This window comes from Equus asinus, chromosome 20 (genome assembly GCF_041296235.1).
Source record: "Equus asinus isolate D_3611 breed Donkey chromosome 20, EquAss-T2T_v2, whole genome shotgun sequence".
Taxonomy (NCBI): Eukaryota; Metazoa; Chordata; class Mammalia; order Perissodactyla; family Equidae; genus Equus; species Equus asinus.
In genome coordinates this window covers 17,346,874-17,365,476 of record NC_091809.1, presented here as the reverse complement: position 1 = coordinate 17,365,476, position 18,603 = coordinate 17,346,874, and the positions used below count along the sequence as shown (strand labels likewise).

The 18,603-nt window shown below is 50.1% G+C and overlaps 1 protein-coding gene across 4 annotated transcripts in view; it reads left to right on the top strand.

The window, feature by feature from the left end:
• Positions 1-18,603, top strand: part of FBN3 (fibrillin 3) — a 64,477-nt gene that overhangs the window by 29,771 nt on the left and 16,103 nt on the right. For all 4 annotated transcript variants that reach the window (XM_070491887.1, XM_070491886.1, XM_070491885.1 and 1 more), the window contains 12 exons: positions 334-495; positions 1,392-1,460; positions 2,889-3,014; positions 8,145-8,270; positions 8,648-8,797; positions 11,413-11,484; positions 14,712-14,837; positions 15,092-15,217; positions 15,561-15,686; positions 15,990-16,106; positions 17,639-17,767; positions 18,262-18,381. In XM_070491887.1, the coding sequence (XP_070347988.1) occupies positions 334-495; positions 1,392-1,460; positions 2,889-3,014; positions 8,145-8,270; positions 8,648-8,797; positions 11,413-11,484; positions 14,712-14,837; positions 15,092-15,217; positions 15,561-15,686; positions 15,990-16,106; positions 17,639-17,767; positions 18,262-18,381 (1,449 nt within the window). The remainder of the gene's footprint in view (positions 1-333; positions 496-1,391; positions 1,461-2,888; positions 3,015-8,144; positions 8,271-8,647; positions 8,798-11,412; positions 11,485-14,711; positions 14,838-15,091; positions 15,218-15,560; positions 15,687-15,989; positions 16,107-17,638; positions 17,768-18,261; positions 18,382-18,603) is intronic.

Sequence of the window (18,603 nt, the reverse complement as noted above, 5' to 3'; positions counted from 1 at the left end):
CTGCTGGGGCTCCAGGGTCAGGGAGCAGGACGGGGCCGTGGTCTGGGTCCCCCCGGCCTGTCCGTCTGTTCGCATCCACCTGCTCCTGGCCCGTGGGATCTTTGCTGGGCCCTGGCCAGAGTGGGTGTCCCGTCACCTGTTGAGACGCAGCTGTCTGCTCTGCGCATGCACACACACACACACGCGTGCACACGGACACATGCATGCAGAGTTACACAGTCACACACACAGGTGCACATAGTTGCACACACAGAGGTGCAAACACACACACACACACACACACACCCCATTTCTTCTCTGCCACTTGCTAACCATCCCTTTCTGCCTGTTCAGACACCCGGGCCGGGAACTGTTTCCTGGACACGCACGACCGAGGGGACGGTGGCATTTCTTGCGCTGCTGAGATCGGGGTTGGCGTGAGCCGAGCCTCCTGCTGCTGCTCTCTGGGCCGGGCCTGGGGCACCCCCTGCGAGCTGTGTCCGGCCGCCAACACCAGTGAGTCTCCGGGCCGGGCCTAGGGCAGGCGGGCACTGTGGCCTGAGCCACAGAGACCTAGCTGTGGTCTGGGCCTCCCTGGAGCTTAGGGGGTCATCTCTGCTAAGGGAGGGAAGCTGGGAACCAGAGACGGGGAGGGCCTTGTCCTGGGTCACACAGCGTATTCTTGGCACTTTGTTGGCTGGGCCTCTCTCCAAGGTCTGCTTGTGCCATCCCTCCCTTCAGATTCTTCTCTGTGTGTTTATACTCAGTCGCTCACTCAGTCAGTCAACAAACATCGAGAGTTCCTCTGTGCCGTGTGCTAGGGCCTGGGGACCCAGAGAAGGATAGAACAAGGCCCCTGCACACTGTCCGTCACCCGTAAACCAAGGGTCCCCAGACTGTGAGAGCAGAGCTATCTGAAGGGCTTGTTTGAGCTGCAGTGATGGCTCAGGAGAAAGCTATGGATAGGGAGGGGTTAGGGAAGGCTTCCCAGGACGAGGGGCGCTTGAATGAGGTTTTGAAGGGTGAGTAGGAGTTTTTCAGGCAGAGTAGGGGGAAGGGTATGCGAGGCAGTGGGAACAGCATGGGCAAAGACCTCAGCTAAGAGGCAGGGAGACATCTGTCCGCCTATTCAGGTGTGTGTGTGTGAGAGAGAGAGAGAGAGAGAGAGAGAGAGAGAGAATGTCCGGGGTACACGCTCACACACACAGATACTGGACCCTCAGGCTTGGCCGAGGTCTCTGGGCCCCAAGAGGCTGAGGAGGTAAGAGGTAAGGCTGAGTCGTTGGTGCAGTGGAGGCATGCATGACCCACTCTTGAGTCCTTCTTGGGGGACCTCCCCTCCCCTGCTTCCCCCAGGCTGTGCCCAAGTGCCCCACACCCCAGCTCCACATAAGAGCCCGTTTTCCTTGCAGCTGAGTACAGAACCCTGTGCCCAGGTGGCGAGGGCTTCAGGCCCAACCCCATCACTGTCATCCTGGAAGGTGAGTTCCTGGCCGACCAGCTACCCGTGCACGCGCTGGCTGGCCTGTCTCTCCTCCCTGCCTCACCAGAGGGCAGACTTGGGTGGCTTTGGGGGCGCCCAGATCCTCCTGACTGGAGGCCAGGAAGCAAGACCAGATTGTGCTCTTAGTTTGGAGTGAATTGTCTCTCTTATTTCAACCATCTCTTCTTCCACATGTTGGTTTGTTGGTCCATCCTCCATCCATCCATCCATCCATTCCCCACTCCTCCATTCCCCTTCCTTCCTTCCACACACATATACATGGACATCCATCCATCCATCCACTCATCTACCCATCCATCCATTCATCCATCTACACTCATTTATCTTCTCATCCATTAACTCACTTGCTTTTTCACCCATCCACCACTTTCATATCCACCCATCCATCCTCTCATCCATCCGTCCATCCATCCACTCATCTACCCATCCATCCATTCATCCATCTACACTCATTTATCTTCTCATCCATTAACTCACTTGCTTTTTCACCCATCCACCACTTTCATATCCACCCATCCATCCTCTCATCCATCCGTCCATCCATCCACTCATCTACCCATCCATCCATTCATCCATCTACACTCATTTATCTTCTCATCCATTGACTCACTTGCTTTTTCACCCATCCACCACTTTTCATATCCACCCATCCATCCTCTCATCCATCCGTCCATCCATCTGCTCATCTACCCATCCATCCATCCATTCATCTACTCACCTACCTGCCCCCCCACCCATCCGTTCACCTACCCGTCTTCTCATCCATTGACCATTATCTACTCAGACACTACTTTTTATATCCATGCATCCACCTAGTCACCTATCCATCCATCCCCCTCCATCCTCTATCCACCCATCCACTATCCGCCCATCCTTCTCCCTTCATCCATTTACCCATTTATCCATCCATCTCCCATCCATCCATCCATCCTCGTCCATTTATTCATCCATCTATCTATCCATCCATCCATCTACTCATCTATCTTCTTGTCCATTCACACTCTTGCTTATTCGCTCATCCACTTCTTTTCATGTTCATTCAACCACCCATCCATCCATCCATCCATCCATCCATCCATCCATCCATCCTTCTGTCCACAAGGTGCAATGAGATTGGAGAATCCCATCTAGAGGGAACCATGTGATGGACGGATGCATGGGAGGATGGAGACTATCAGATGAAGGGGAAGGGGGTGAGTTCAGGATGACATTGACCCCAGAGATAAGCAGCCTCCAAGATAAGCCCTGGCCTGAGCCCTCGAGATATCCGACATCACTTGGGTGTTCTTGAAGAAGCAGGACAGGCTCCTCCAGGGCCCTGGAGAACCCAGGGCAGGGTTTGGGTGTCTCCCGAGTCCTCTGCTCGGATTTAGCTTCCAAGGACGGCCTCCTCGCTTCCTGACAGACATCAACGAGTGCCAGGAGCTCCCAGGGCTGTGCCAGGGGGGCGACTGTGTCAACACCTTCGGCAGCTTCCAGTGCGAGTGCCCAGTCGGCTACCACCTCAATGAAGACACGCGTATCTGTGAGGGTGAGCATGGACCCTCCCCGCTTCCCCATGCATCCTCACTTCCTCCTCAGGTGCTGGGGCCTCAAATGCCCACAGGAGCCTGCTCACCTGCCTGGCTGCCTGGGGCCGGCTGGAAGGATGGAGAAGGTCTCATCCGAATGCCCTGGTCTATCCTTGGCCTGCTTGCCTGACCTCTGACCTCCCCGCTCTGAAATGACCTGGCCTTAATACAGCAGCCATGCCCCTCCTCCTTTGAGCAAAAGCTGAGCGAGATCCAGAGATAAAAGCGGGAAGGGAAAGACACAAAGGAACAGCCCCACCTCTCCTTCAAGCATCCCTTTACTTGTCTCCTTATTGTTCTCTTTTGCACGTCTTAGTAACGCCCAGCAGTTCACTGGTGTCCATGACTGTGTGTCACCCCTGTGCTGAGCATCCTCACTTGTCATTCATTCATTCATCTCACCAGCCCAGTGAGGGAGCTCTCGTTCCTATTATGATCCCATTTTTCAGATGCAGAAACTGAGGCTCCGGGAGGTTAAGTGGCTTGTCCAGAGACCTCAGCTAGTAAGTGATGGAAACTGGCTTTGAGCCCAGCCATCCTGATGCTCAAGCCTTCCAATGAGCCCTTCCAGTGCAAAGGACCACATTCATCCATGCACTCATCCATCCACCCACCCACCCATCCACCCACCCACCCATCCATCCACCCACCCACCCACCCATCCATCCACCCATCCATCCACCCACCCATCCACCCACCCACCCATCCACCTTCCATCCACCCACCCATCCATCCACCCATCCACCCATCCATCCACCCATCTACCCACCCATCCATCCACCCATCCATCCACCCATCGTTCCATCCATCCACCCACCCATCCATTCTTTTGCTTCCTTTCAACAATATTAACTAAGTACTTCCACTCAGCCAGACGCCGACATCAGCACACAAGGGCACACATCTTTTTCTCTGAGCAGCACTGTTTAGAAACTCAAGGAAATGGTGAAGGAAGGGAGAGATCTGAGATCAAAAGACCGATTTCCTTTGTACGTGCAAGTGGGAGCTGTCACACTAGAATCAGAATCCAGAATACTTGAAATATATCCCGTCCCTCCCTGCCTCCCCCATCCCTTAGAGCATCAAGGGTAAAAGAGAGAAATCCTAGCCAAAAACATGGCGGTGTCCTGCGTTACTTGACCGTCTCAGGGTGGGGAGATCGTAACCTGACGTTGACCTTAGATGTGCAGCCTTGAAGGGCCAGTCCATGACTTGAGGGTTCCGGTCATGTCAGCCCTTCCCAGCAGCCAGACTCAAAGGCGGGAGACTTGTTCAGTAGCTCAGGGCTGTGTACTCCAAGGGCCCCAAAGTTGGCTTCATGCTCACTGTCACCATCTTGAAGTTCTTCCCATATTTTGAACAAGGAAGCCCCAATTTTCGTTTTGCACTGGGCAAATTCTGTAGCTGGTCCTTGTCGAAGACTTTGGCTCACTCCTGGAATCACTGGGTCATATGGTCATTCCATTGACCTTTTGAGGAACTGCCCAACTGTTTTCCAAAGCGGCTGCACCATTTGACATTCCCAACAGCAAGGCGCGAGGGTTCCAGTTTCTCCACATCCTCACGGACACTGGTGATTTTCTGTTGTTTAAAGTTATGTCAACCTAGTGGGTGTGAAGTGGTGTCTTATTGCTGTTTTGATTTGCATTTCCCTCACGACTGATAGGGTTGAGCGTCTTTTCATGTGCTTATTAGCCTTTTGTATATCTTTTCTGGAGAAACGTCTCGTTAGGTCCTTTGCCCATTTTTAAATTGGACTGTTGGTCTTCTTATTGGTGAGTTGTAATAGTTCTTTATACATTCTGGGTACAAGACTCTTATCAGATACATGATTTGTGAATGGATTCTCCCAGTCTGTGGGTTATCTTGTCATTGCCTTGAGAGCATCCTTTGATCCATGGCAGGTTTTAATTTGATGAAGTTCAATGTATCTGTTTTTTCTTTTCTCTTGTAGCTTGTGCTTTTGGGTTCTTATCCAAGAACCCATTGCTAAATATAAGGTCATTAAGATGGACCCCTATGTTTTCTTCTAAGAGTTTTATAGTTTTAGCTCTTACGTTTAGGTCTCCTATCTATTTTGAGTTAATTTTTGTATATGGCGTGAGGTAGGGATCCAACGCCATTCTTTTGCATGTGGGTATATCCAGTTTTCCCAGCACCACTTGTTGAAGGGACTCTTTCCTCATCGAATGGTCATGTCAAAATCAGTTGACCGTAGACATAAGGGTTTATTTCTGGGCTCTAAATTCTGTTCCATTGACTCACATGTCTCTCCTGATGCCAATGCCCCACTGTTTTGATTATTGTAGCACTGGAAGTTTTGAAATTGGGAAGTGTGAATACCCCAACTTTGTTTTTCTTTTTCAAGATTCTTTTTGGCTATTTGGTCTATCTCGCAATTCCATACGAACTTCAGGGTCAGCTTTTCCATTTCTGGGGGCAAAAAAGTCATTGAGATTTTGTTGGCAATTACGTTGAATCTGTAAATTGATTTGAAGAGTATCACCACCTTAAAAATAATGTCTTCTCATCCTTGTACCAGGATGCCTTTCCACTTATTTAGGTCTTCTTTCTAATTTTTTTCAGTCATGTTTTGTAATTTTCAGTGTTCGAGTCTTGTGCCTCTTAGGTCGAATTTATTCCTAAGTGTTTAATTTTTTGGATGCTATTATGAGCAGAATTTTTAAAATCTCCTTTTCAGTTGCTCCTTGGTAGGAGATGGAAATACACCTAATATTTGCATGTTGATCTTGTATTCTGCAATCACGCTGACTTCCTTTAGCAGCTCTAATGGTTTTTATTTTGTGGGTCCTTTAGGATATCCTATCCTATATATCAGACCCCCTGGTTACTGTAAGTTTTTGACCAGATTTCAGAGTCCTGCAGAAATTGACTTTGTCAATTTTTTTTGCCAACTCAATCGTGGTTTTTGTGGAGGAATGGAGCCCTGGTGTTCCCTACTCTCCCATTTTTAATGTTGTCACTCCTCGCACACCCATGTTCCACCAGCTGTTTTTGTGCAGCCCACTAAGAATGCTTTTTACATGGGGGCTGGCCCGGTGGCTCAGTGGTTAAGTGTGCATGTTCCACTTCTCAGCGGCCTGGGGTTTGCCGGTTTGGATCCCAGGTGCGGACATGGCACCACTTGGCACGCCATGCTGTGGTAGGCATCCCACGTATAAAGTAGAGACAAGATGGACACGGATGTTAGCTCAGGGCCAGTCTTCCTCGACAAAAAGAGGAGGATTGGCAGTAGTTAGCTCAGGGCTAATCTTCCTCAAAAAAAAAAAAAAAGAATGCTTTTTACACTTTGTAAATGGTTGAAAAAAATCCAAAGAATAATATTTTGTGACCCATGAAAATTACATGAAATGCACATGTCACTGTCCATAAATCAAGTTTTTTTGGAGCACAGCCATGCTGGTGTCTTTCCCTGTGATCTGTGGCTGCCTTTACACCCAACAGCAGGGGGAAGAGCTATGTCACAGACCATTGTTTGGCTCTCAGAACTGAACATAATTTACTTTCTTCCCTTTACGGAAAAAGTTTCCTGCCTCTGGACGAGAGAATTGATCAGCTTGAGAATCAACTTTATTTTTTCAAAAATGCTTCCTCCATGGGGCGCTTGCTTCCTCTCACCTCACGTTAGGAAGGACAGGATTGCCCTCATCTTGATGATAATATAATTAACTCATGGGCTCAGGTCATATTTTTTCTTTTTTTTATTATTATTATTTTTTATTGAGTTAATGATAGGTTACAATCTTGTGAAATTTCAGTTGTACATTATTGTTTGTCAGTCGTGTTGTAGGTGCACCCCTTCACCCCTCGTGCCCACCCCCCAACCCACCTTTCCCCTGGTATCCACTAAACTGTTCTTAGTCCACATGTTTAAATTTCTCATATGAGTGGAGTCATACAGAGATTATCCTTCTCTATCTGGCTTATTTCGCTTAACATAATTCCCTCAAGGTCCATCCATGTTGTTGCAAATGGGACGACTTTGTTCTTTTTTACGGCTGAGTAGTATTCCATTGTATATATGTTCCACATGTTCTTTATCCATTCATCTGTTGATGGGCACTTTGGTTGCTTCCACGTCTTGGCTATTGTAAATAATGCTGCAATGAACATTGGGGTGCATGGGACTTTTGGGATTGCTGACTTCAAGCTCTTTGGGTAGATACCCAGTAATGGAATGGCTGGATCATATGGTAGTTCTATTTTTAATTATTTGAGGAATCTCCATACTGTTTTCCATAGTGGCTGCACCAGTTTGCATTCCCACCAGCAGTGTATGAGGGTTCCTTTTTCTCCACAGCCTCTCCAACATTTGTTACTATTAGTTTTAGATATTTTTGTCATTCTAGTGGGTGTAAGGTGATATCTTAGTGTAGTTTTGATTTGCATTTCCCTGATGATCAGCGATGATGAACATCTTTTCATGTGCCTGTTGGCCATCCGTATATCTTCTTTGGGGAAATGTCTGTTCATGTCTCCAGCCCATTTTTTGATCGGGTTGTTTGATTTTTTGATGTTGAGTTGTGTGAGTTCTTTATGTATTATGGATAGTAAGCCTTTGTCAGATGTATTACTTGCAAATATTTTTTCCCAGTTAGTGGGTTGTTTTTTTGTTTCAATCCTGTTTTCCTTTGCCTTGAAGAAGCTCTTTAGTCTGGTGAAGTCCCATTTGTTTATTCTTTCTATTGTTTCCCTTGTCTGAGAAGACATGGTGTCCGAAGAGATCCTTTTAATACTGATGTCAAAGAGTGTACGGCCTACATTTTCTTCTAGAAGCCTTATGATTTCAGGTTTCAGCTTTAGGTCTTTGATCCATTTTGAGTTTATTTTGGTGAATGGTGAAAAAGAATGGTCAATTTTCATTATATTTTTTCTTAACAGAAGTGGGATCATAGTAAACCTTTTCCTCTGCTTAACACCATGTCTTATCTTTCTGCATCACTAACATGTCTATGCATTTTAAACTAATCTTGAAACCAAACTCAAGCCCGTAGTGAAGTGGCTCCACCGCCCCTGGGACGGGGAGTTATCTGGATGGTTCCGGGACACTGCTCCTCCCTCCTCTGCAGACATCGACGAATGCTCTGTGCACTCGGGCATCTGCGGCCCTGGGACCTGCTACAACACTCTGGGGAACTACACATGTGTCTGCCCTGCGGAATACCTGCAAGGCAATGGCGGCAACAACTGCATGGGTACGGAGCGTGATGATGGGGGACACCAGAAGTTGTGCAATCAGCACCGGGTGTGGAAGGGAGTCTGGGAGTCTCAAGCCTTGGAAGAGTGTGCAGAGGCATGTTGGGGGAGGAGAGAGAGGGAGGGTGAGTGTATCTGAGATGCTGGTATGCAGCGTTGAACGAGGCTGCAGGTCTCAGTGGCCCAGGGCTGCCATGAATGGTTGTCCAGGTTGTGCACTGCCCAACAAAGGCTAAAACGTGAATGGCACCCCCAAGTGTGTTGGGGGAGAGATGTCAGGCCAGTTATTTTGTGAATGAGTTTCCACATGTCTGGCTCTCTCTTCTTCCGGCTTGGGTGTTTCTTACTGACACTCATCTCCCCACCCCAACTGCAGACATGAGGAAGAGTGTCTGCTTCCGGCACTACAACGGTACCTGTTGGAATGAGCTGGCCTTTAACATGACCCGGAAGATGTGCTGCTGCTCCTACAACATTGGCCAGGCCTGGAATAGACCCTGCGAGGCCTGCCCCACCCCTGCCAGCCGTGAGTGCCCCTCCTCTGCCTTCTTTCCAGCTTGGCCCTTTTCGGTGCGATGTTTAAGGAGGCACATCCCGCTTAGGGGTCCCCGATTAGTCTGCGTTGTTCTGATCCAAGCCAAAGAGTTACAATTATGCCCCAGTGTATGGAAATCAATGCTGTTGGGGTGGGTGAGGTTTCCTTCCTTCCGTTTTGCAGATTTGCTGGATTCAGGATAACTGGGGAAGGCTTCATTGGTGGTAAAGGTTCTTGACGTCTCACAGACTATTTCGGGGGGTTGGTGAGTGCCTGGGGCCAGAAAGAAAATGCACAACTGGTTTGAGGAACCAGGCGCCCCACGAGCTGGGGAAGGGGCAGACTCGGGGAAGCTTTGGGCTGAGTGGACGAAATGTCGGTCAGGATGAGGAAGGGTGTTCCAGGCAGGGGACAGCACGAGCAAAAGCCTGGAGGCAGGACTGAGCGCGAGAGTATCTTGGCAGCTGGGACGAGATCTATTAGAATGTTCTAGCAGCCAGCCCAGATTTCAGAAAGAGGCACAGGAATGTTGCAGTGGCTGGAAGGGGGCAACTGGGGGGTTACCGTTATACTGGGGCTATGGCCTGAATGTGTGTGTCCCCCCAGATTCATGTCTTGAACCTAATCCCCAGGGTGGTGGTATTAGGAGGTGGCGTCTTGGGGAGGTGATGAGGGCTGGGTGAGGTCATGAGGGAGGTGCCCTCGTGAATGGGATTAGTGCCCTTATAAGAGACACACGAGTGGGACCATCTTCTCCTTCCCATATGCGGACACAGCAAGAAAAGAGCCATCTGTGACCCGGAAAGCGGGCTCTCACCAGACACTGAATCCACCAGCACCTTGATCCCAGACTTCCAGCCTCCAGAACTGTTGCTGAAACCCCCTGTCTATGGCATTTCATTCTAGCAGCGCAAGCGAAGACAATTCGTGTCCTAGGGCTGTGGTAACAAGTTACACAAACGCGGTGGCTTGAAAAAAAAACAGAAATGTAGGGGCTGGCCCCGTGGCATAGTGGTTAAGTTCACCCACTTCACTTTGGCGGCCTGGGGTTCATAGGTTCAGATCCCAGGCATGGACTTAGCATCGCTCATCAAGCCACGCTGTGGCAGAGTCCCACATAAAAGAGAAAGATTGGCACAGATGTTGGCAACAATCTTCCTCACCAAAAAAAAAAAAAAAGAACCCAGAAATGCAGAATTCTCTCACAATTCTGGAGGCTAAAAGTCAGAAATCAAGGCGAGGCAAGGGCCACCCTCCCTCTAGAGGCTCTAGGGAGCAATTCTTCCTTGCCTCTTTCAGCTTCTCGTGGCTCCAGGCGTTCTCTGGTGTTCACCTGGCTTGTGGCTGCATCACCCTGATGTTTACCTTCATCACACATGGCTTCTTCCTGAGTCTCTGTGTGTCTCTTCTTTTCTTATAAGGACACTAGTCATCGCATTTGGGGCCACCCTAATCCATGATGACCTCATCTTAATTTGATTACATCCCCCAAAGACCCTATTTCCAAAAAAGGTCACATGCAGAGTGTCTGGGTGGACATGAACTTTGGGGGTGGAGGGCAGGGGTCATTGTTCAACCCAGAGCAGTGCAACAGGAAGGGGTCACTCCTGGCCATCTCTGGGTGCCATGCCCTGTTCTGGCTTCTAGAATAAAGCAGATGCAAGCTCTGCAGTCTGGGAGGAAGCCGTGAGCACCCAGGTCTGGTTATGGGATTGTCAAGACAGACCAGATGCTGCCCACAAGTTATGTGCTGGGACTTAAGCATCTGCCCGGACCTCGTGCACCTGATTCTGAGGTGCACATAGGACATGAGGAGGCAGGACATGAGGCTGAGATCGGTCTGTTCTCATCACGATGCACCAGAAGAGCAAGCAAGGGCCGGGGCAGGGACCTGGGGAAGGGCAGCAGAGTGGCACCTCCCAAATGCCTCCCCGTGTCTGTCAGGTGACGCCCGCCTTGCCTGGGGATGGAGCAGCCAGCATCTTGGTGTCAAAAGTGGGATACAGTTAGAGACTGCGTTGTCCAGGAGAGCCCAAGGCTGGTGCCATCAGGTGCCTGGGGGCCAGAGTGGTGGGTCAGGGGGAGCCCAAGGGAGCCTTCCCTGTGGGCTTCCCTGAGCCCTCAAGGTTGAAGTGAGCCTTGCTAGGGAACAGCAAAGGGAACAGCATGGGCAAAGGTGTGGTGGCGTGATGGAGCAGGGCATGTTCAGACGTGTAACGAAATCAGTGTGACAGGAGCACGGGAGTTACTGTTGGAGGAAAGGTGGGGCTGGTGTGGGAGGGGGAGGGTCTTGAGGTCCAAATTGAAAAGTCTGTTTTTTATGGCGAGGGCGGCGGGGCGTGCTTGGTGGCACTCAAGTAGGGAAGAGATGCGAGGGTGGCGTCTCTCTGTTGGAAGATCACACTGCATGACCGGCTGGTCGTCTTTAACCCTCCCAGGGCTGGTCAGAGAGGAGGGAGCAAGAGGGACTAGTTATCAGAGGCCAGGTGAGGACCAGGCGGCAGGGATGGAAGAGGCCGTAGGTATTGGCAGGAGGAAGGGGTGTCCCCCACCGGGAGAGCCTGCAGCCCCAGCACCACCTCCCAATCCTGTTCTCCTTTGCCCAGTGGACTACCAGATCCTGTGCGGAAACCAGGTGCCCGGCTTCGTCATTGACATCCACACGGGGAAGCCCCTCGGTGAGTGACCGCGCCTCCTCACTCATAGCTCCAGGTTCCTCTGTCCGCGGAGTCCTAACCTCTCCCTTCCTCTCCCCCATAACGCTTTCCCTTCCACCCTCCCCCACCCCATGCCCCCCACACTTCCAGCTCCCCAGGTCAGGCCAGGAATCTGCCCCCAGACACTTCCCTTTATTAAAAAAAAAAACAGTGAGAGTATTTTTTTAATTTAATTTTATTTTTATTATTGAGTTATTGATAGGTTACAATCTTGTGAAATTTCAATTGTACATTAATGTTTGTCAGTCACGTTGTTGGTGCACCACTTCACCCTTTGTGCCCACCCCCCACCCCACCTTTCCCCTGGTATCCACTAAACTGTTCTTGGTCCATAGTTTTAAATTCCTCATATGAGTGGAGTCATATACAGATTATCTTTCTCTTGCTGGCTTATTTCACTTAACATAGTTCTCTCAAGGTCCATCCATGTTATTGCAAATGGAATGATTTTGTTCTCTTTTGCAGCTGAGTAGTATTCCATTGTATATATGTACCACATCTTCTTTATCCATTCGTCTGTTGATGGGCACTTAGGTTGCTTCCACGTCTTGGCTATTGTAAACAGTGCTGCAATAAACATTGGGGTGCACAGGACTTTTGGGATTGCTGACTTCAGGCTCTTTGGATAAATACCCAGTAGTGGGATGGCTGGATCGTATGGTAGTTCTATTTTTAGTTTTTTGAGGAATCTCCATACTGTTTTCCATAGTGGCTGCACCAGTTTGCATTCCCACCAGCAGTGTATGAGGGTTCCTTTTTCTCCACAACCTCTCCAACATTTGTTGCTATTAGTTTTAGATATTTTTGTCATTCTAACGGGTGTAAGGTGATATCTTAGTGTAGTTTTGATTTGCATTTCCCTGATGATCAGCGATGATGAGCATCTTTTCATGTGCCTATTGGGCATCAGTATATCTTCTTTGGAGAAATGTCTGTTCATGTCTCCAGCCCATTTTTTGATTGGGTTGTTTGATGTTTTGTGATTGAGTTGCGAGAGTTCTTTATATATTAAGGATATTAAGCCTTTGTCAGATATATGACTTGCAAATATTTTTTCCCAGTTAGTGGGTTGTTTTTTTGTTTCAATCCTGTTTTCATTTGCCTTGAAGAAGCTCTTTAATCTGATGAAGTCCCATTTGTTTATTCTTTCTATTGTTTCCCTTCTCTGAGAAGGCATGGTGTCCGAAAAGATCCTTTTAATACTGATGTCAAAGAGTGTACTGCCTACGTTTTCTTCCAGAAACCTTATGGTTTCAGGTCTACAGTGAGAGTATTTTTATTAAATTGTTACTCATTTTTAAAAATTCTGATAGAATATACATAACAAAATTTATTATTTGAACCGTTTTTTTTTATTTGAACCGTTTTTAAGTGCACAGCTCAGTGACATGAAACCCGTTCACATGGTTGTGCAACCATCCTCACCATCCGTCTCCAGAACTTTCCATCTCCCCAAACTGAAGCTCTGTCCCCATGAAACACTGACTCCCACCCCTCCCCCAGCCCCTGGCCCCCCATCCACTTTCTGTCTCTGTGGATGTGGCTCCTCTGGGGACCTCCTGTGAGTGGCCCACACAGTGTGTGTCCCTCTGTGTCTGGCTCACGTCACTGAGCATCACGTCCTTGGCGTTCATACACATTCGAGCCTGTGTCAGAATTCCCTTCCTTTTTAAGTTTGGCGAGGTTTTGTGCCATTTAATACCTGAACGCCAGATTTCACCAGTGTGGTGTTTAATTAACGAACCCATGTCCAGTTGTTTTATTCCCACGGCTGTATCTTCCTTATCTTAAACGATCGGAACAAGGTGGACGAGATTCACTCCCTCTTCAGTCTCCACCTCAAATCTAAGTGTCCTTCGCACTCTCGCAAGTTTCCTGTGCCTCACACCGGGAGTGTTTCTTTTTTCACACATTTAGATACACAGAGAGATTCCCCCGTGAAAATGTATGAAACTGTGTTCTGGGGAGTCAACGTAAATTCTGTGATTCCCTGTATTTTGTCTGCAAGTTGCTTTTTGCACCCAGCAATGGGTCGTAAAGAACCTGCCAGGTTATTCCATGCAGACCGCCGCCCTCGTAGTCCCTCTGTGTAGTATTCCGAGGTGCTGACCCTTCCTGGGTCACGAGCTGGTCCCCCAGGGATGGACACTTAGGTTGCTTCCAGATTCTTTTTTATATATAACAGCTTCATTGAGAAATCATTCATCTACCATACACTTCACCCATCTAAGGTGTACACTTCAGTGGTTTCTCGTGTATTCACAGAATTGTGCACCATCAGCTCAATCTGTTTAGAACGTTTTCCTTATGTGAAAAGAAACCCCGTCCCCATGTGCAGTCACTCCTCGTTCTGTCCTTCCCCAGACCCTGGCAACCACCCATCTGCTTTCCATCTCTATGGATTTGTCTCTTCTGGACATTTCCTATAAATGGAGTCCTAGAGTATTTGTTCTGTAGGGACCGGCCTCTTTCACTGAGCATCATGTTGTCAAGGTTCATCCATGGCATAGCAGGTGTCAGTGCTTCATTCTTGTTTTGTTTTTTTTTTTTCACTTTTGAGGAAGATTAGCCCTGAGCTAACATCCACCGCCAATCCTCCTCTTTTTGCTGAGGAAGACTGGCCCTGAGCTAACATCCGTGCCCATCTTCCTCTACTTTATATGTGGGATGCCTACCACACCAGTGCATGCCAAGTGGTGCCGTGTCCGCACCCGGGATCCGAACCGGCGAACCTCTGGCCGCTGAAGCGGAACGTGCGAACTTAACCACTGCGCCACCAGGCTGGCCCCACTTCATTCCTTTTTTAAGGCTGAATTATATTCTCCTGTAGGGGTGGACCATGTTGTGTTCATCCATTCCTCTGCTGATATTTCCAGTTTCTTGCAAACCTCGTCTCAGGACTTCCCCACGCAGCTTGCTGCCTGTAGACCCCGCAAAGCAGGCTTGCTGGGCCATGGCAGATGTGCATTTTTACTTGTGAAATATGCTCTCTCCCTCTGCTCTCGTCTCTCCTCCCGCATCCTGATCTCTCTCTGGTGGGAGAGGGTATATTTTGGCCACAGCAGGGCTTTTCGACTGTGTGCCGGCTCGAGGTTGCTTCTCCTCCCAGGCTGCATGGTCCCTTAGCTCAGGGTCTCCAGGCATCTCCCCGGGGCTGGGCCACCCCTGACGGCCGCCGCCCTCCCCAGACATCGACGAGTGCGGGGAGATCCCTGCCGTCTGCGCCCACGGTGTCTGCATCAACCAGATCGGGAGCTTCCGCTGCGAGTGCCGCACCGGCTTCAGCTACAACAGTGCACTGCTGGCCTGCGAAGGTGCCGCCTCCCCAGCCCGGGTGGGATGCCGGCCGCCCCCTGTGCTCTCTGGGCGAGGCATTGAAACTCCACGAGCCTCAGTTTCCCCTTCTGTGTAACGGGGCTAACGCCTTTCCGGGGGGGGCCCTCCATCTCCCGTGACCACCTTCCCTCTTTCTCTGGCTGCTTCTGGAGAGACCCTCCCCTCTGAGGCCTGGGGCTGCATTTTGGGTTGCATCCTTCTTCACCCCCGCCCTGTTGGCCGTTGTCCCCAGATGTGGACGAGTGTGCCAACGGGGAGGGCCCCTGCCAGCAGAATGCCGACTGCGTCAACATCCCCGGCAGCTTCCGCTGCAAGTGTGCTCCCGGGTACAAGCTGTTGCCAGGCGGGGCTTGCGTGGGTAAGCGGGGACCCCAGCAGGGCATGGGGTGGGGAGGCCCCATGTGAGGGCATGGGGTATGGGACCAAGCCAGGCTCTGTCTCCCACTGTGACTTGGGGAGGGCCTGGCTCTGTCCAGGCCTTTCTCCTTGGCTGTACTGTGGGCGGGTGGGGATGCTGAGGGCATCTGTTGATACTGGAGTCACGGGGCTGGAACAGGAGGTGAAGACCAGGCACGGTGCTGGCAGCGGCTTGAATGGGGAGCTTCCTGGCAGGCCTCGGCGGCCCCATCGCAGCCTGCACGGGCTCAGGGAAGCACCGGGTGAGGGGGCCCGGGGACCCCACACTGCCCGCCCTCCCCCAGGACGGAATGAGTGTCGGGAGATCGCAAATGTCTGCAGCCACGGCGACTGCGTGGACACAGAGGGCAGCTACACGTGCCTGTGTCACCCCGGCTTCCGGGCCTCAGCGGACCAGACCCTGTGCACGGGTGAGTGTCCCCTTTGGCTTCCTCCTCACAGGCCAGGCTGCCCAGGGTGAGGGGCCATAGGTCTACTCTCCTCTAGGGTGGGGACGGTGCTTCTGTGTCCATCCTGGTGCACAGACTCACAGGTTTGAGTCTTGGTGCTTAAGACCTTGCGGACAATGGCTTATTCGCCTCCCGGTGCCTCAGTTTCCCCATCTGTAAAATGGGAGCAATAGATAGTCCTGGGGTCCTTGTCAGCCCCTCCCTCCCCGAGCTGCCCAATGCCCTGGGTGAGCTGGGCGGGGCTCGGGGGCTTTGCTCTGACAGACGTGGACGAGTGTGACTGGCAGCCCTGTGGAAACGGGACCTGTAAGAACCTCGTCGGCTCCTACACCTGCCTCTGCTTCCCCGGCTTTGCAGTGACGCACAGTGGAGGTTGCACAGGTGAGCCACCCAGGCTGGCAGGCGGGCCTCTGTTCCCCACCGAAAAGCGGGTCCTTGGTTTGAGGGCACCCCTCTGAGATAAAGGATCTCTTGCCAAGGATCCTTCCAGAAAAACACCCCCAGGGGATGGAAAGTGGGTCACCCACAGAGTTCCTCACACACCTTTAATTCTCAGTTGCTGGGGGTTCCTGGCTAGAGCTTATGCTCAGGTTGATGGGAGGCAGATGGGCAGTATGGAGAGGAAGGTGGAGAGTGAAGGCAGGACCTAGGGGGTGTGATGCTGGCAGTTTAGTGCAGTGATTAGGAGCATGGATTCCAAGATTAGGTGATGTGAGTTCAAATCCCAGCTTTGCCACTTGCTAGCTGTGTGACCCTAGACAAGTCATTTCCTCTCTGTGCTTCAGTTTCCTCCTCTTTAAAAAGAAGATTAAGGGCCAGCCCCATGGCCTCGTGGTTAAGTCTGGCACACTCTGCTTTGGCAGCCCAGGTTCAATTCCCGGGCACAGACCTCCACCACTCATCAGCAGCCATGTTGTGGCAGGGACCCACATACGAAATAGAGCAAGATTGGCACCAATGTTAGCTCAGAGCGAATCTCCCTCAAGCAAAAAGAGGAAAATTGGCAACAGATGTTAGCTCAGGGCAAATCTTCCTCACCAAAAAGAAAAAAGAAGATTAATAGTAGCACCTACCTGTATTAATATCAGACAAAATAGACTTCTGAACAAGGAATATTACCAGAGATAAAGGGAGACATTATATATTGATTAAGGAATCAATTCTCTGAGAACACATATCATACATGCATATGCATCTAACAATATAGCTTCAAAACGTGTAAAGTAAAAATGAACAGAACTGACAAAGACATAGACAAATCCACAATTATAGTTGGAGACTTCAGCACTCCTCCTTCAGTAATAGAGGGAACAAATAGAAAATCAGTAAGTATATAGAAGACTTGAACAACACTGCCAACCACCTAGACTTGATTGATATTCATAGAACATTCCGGAACACATGTTCTTCTCAAGTGCACATGGACGTTCACCGGGAAAGATTGTATTCTGGGCCATAAAAACAATCTTAACAAATTTAAAACAACTGAAGTCACACAAAGCATGTCTTCAGAATGTAAGGGAATTAGCTAGAGATCGGTCACAGAAAGATACCCAGAAAATCCCCAAATAGTTAGGAATTAAACAACATCCTCCTAAAGAATCCATAGATCAAAGAAGAAATCATAAGGGAAATTTAGAAATATTTTCAATTAAATGAAAATGAAAACACAACATCAGAAAATTTGTGAGGTGCAGCTAAGGAAGCACCTTGAGGCAACTTCATAGCATTAAAATGTTCATATTAGAAAATATTAGTGTCTCCCTCATAGGGTAGTTGGGAGGTTGATATACAGAGCCTGGCACAAATTGTAGTCACTGCCATGAACTTAACTTCGTTGTGAACAGAAGTGCCAGGGAGGCTCAGAGCCCCAGTGCTGTGAGTGACCCCACCTGCCCATCTCCCCTCTGCAGACGTGGATGAGTGCACCACCCTGGCAGGACAGGTATGCCGCTTTGGCCAGTGCATCAACACGGCTGGCTCCTTCCACTGCCTCTGCCAGGATGGCTTCGAGCTCTCGGCTGATGGGAAGAACTGTGTGGGTGAGTCGCACAGTGCTGGGAGCCGTCTCAGCCAGCCCCTGCTCCAGGTTCACCTGCGGTTGGTCCTTCTGAGGGAGCATGGTTCTATTTCATAACCATGTGCTTATTTTTAAGAAGGAATAAACCCAGCACATCAGACCTATGTTTTCATAGGGTTTGCGATTTAGGGTGAGGCTGTCTTGGAAATCTAAGTTTTCTGAAGTAAGGAATAGTAGAGGTGTTAATTGGATGCCATGGACACTGTGAGAGGGATCTGCACGTGGCTCGAGATTAGGATTCTTGCTCCCTCTTCCCTTGGACACCACTCAGCCTCACCTATAATCCACACCAGGACCCAGAACATCCTTCCCCAGAAGTCCCTGTTCTCCTGAGTCTCGAGCCCTTCATCCAGGTCTGCCACAGGGAAGGCTTGTCCTGGGACCCTCGTCCATCGTGCAGTGACTGTAGGTTCTGGTCCCAGTCCCAGGCAAGCCCCCTCCTCCTCCTCTCCACAGACACCAACGAGTGTCTCAGCCTTGTGGGAGCCTGCCTGCCAGGCACCTGCCAGAACCTCGAGGGCTCCTTCCGCTGCATCTGTCCCCCTGGCTTCCAGGTGCAGAGTGACCATTGCGTCGGTGAGTGTCTGGCCCCACCTCCCAGCTCTGGGGCCAGAGAGGGATCTCTGGGCCTCTGTTTCCCCATCTGTAAAATGGGATTCCAGCTGAGATGGTGATGAGGGTGGAGACGCACTTAGCACAGGGTCCAATACAGCTCCACACATCGTTCTTATTAGGATCATTTTTGGACTTCCGGTTAAGGGCTCTCTCTCTTTGGGGCCCACAGGCTTCCTTGTGAAT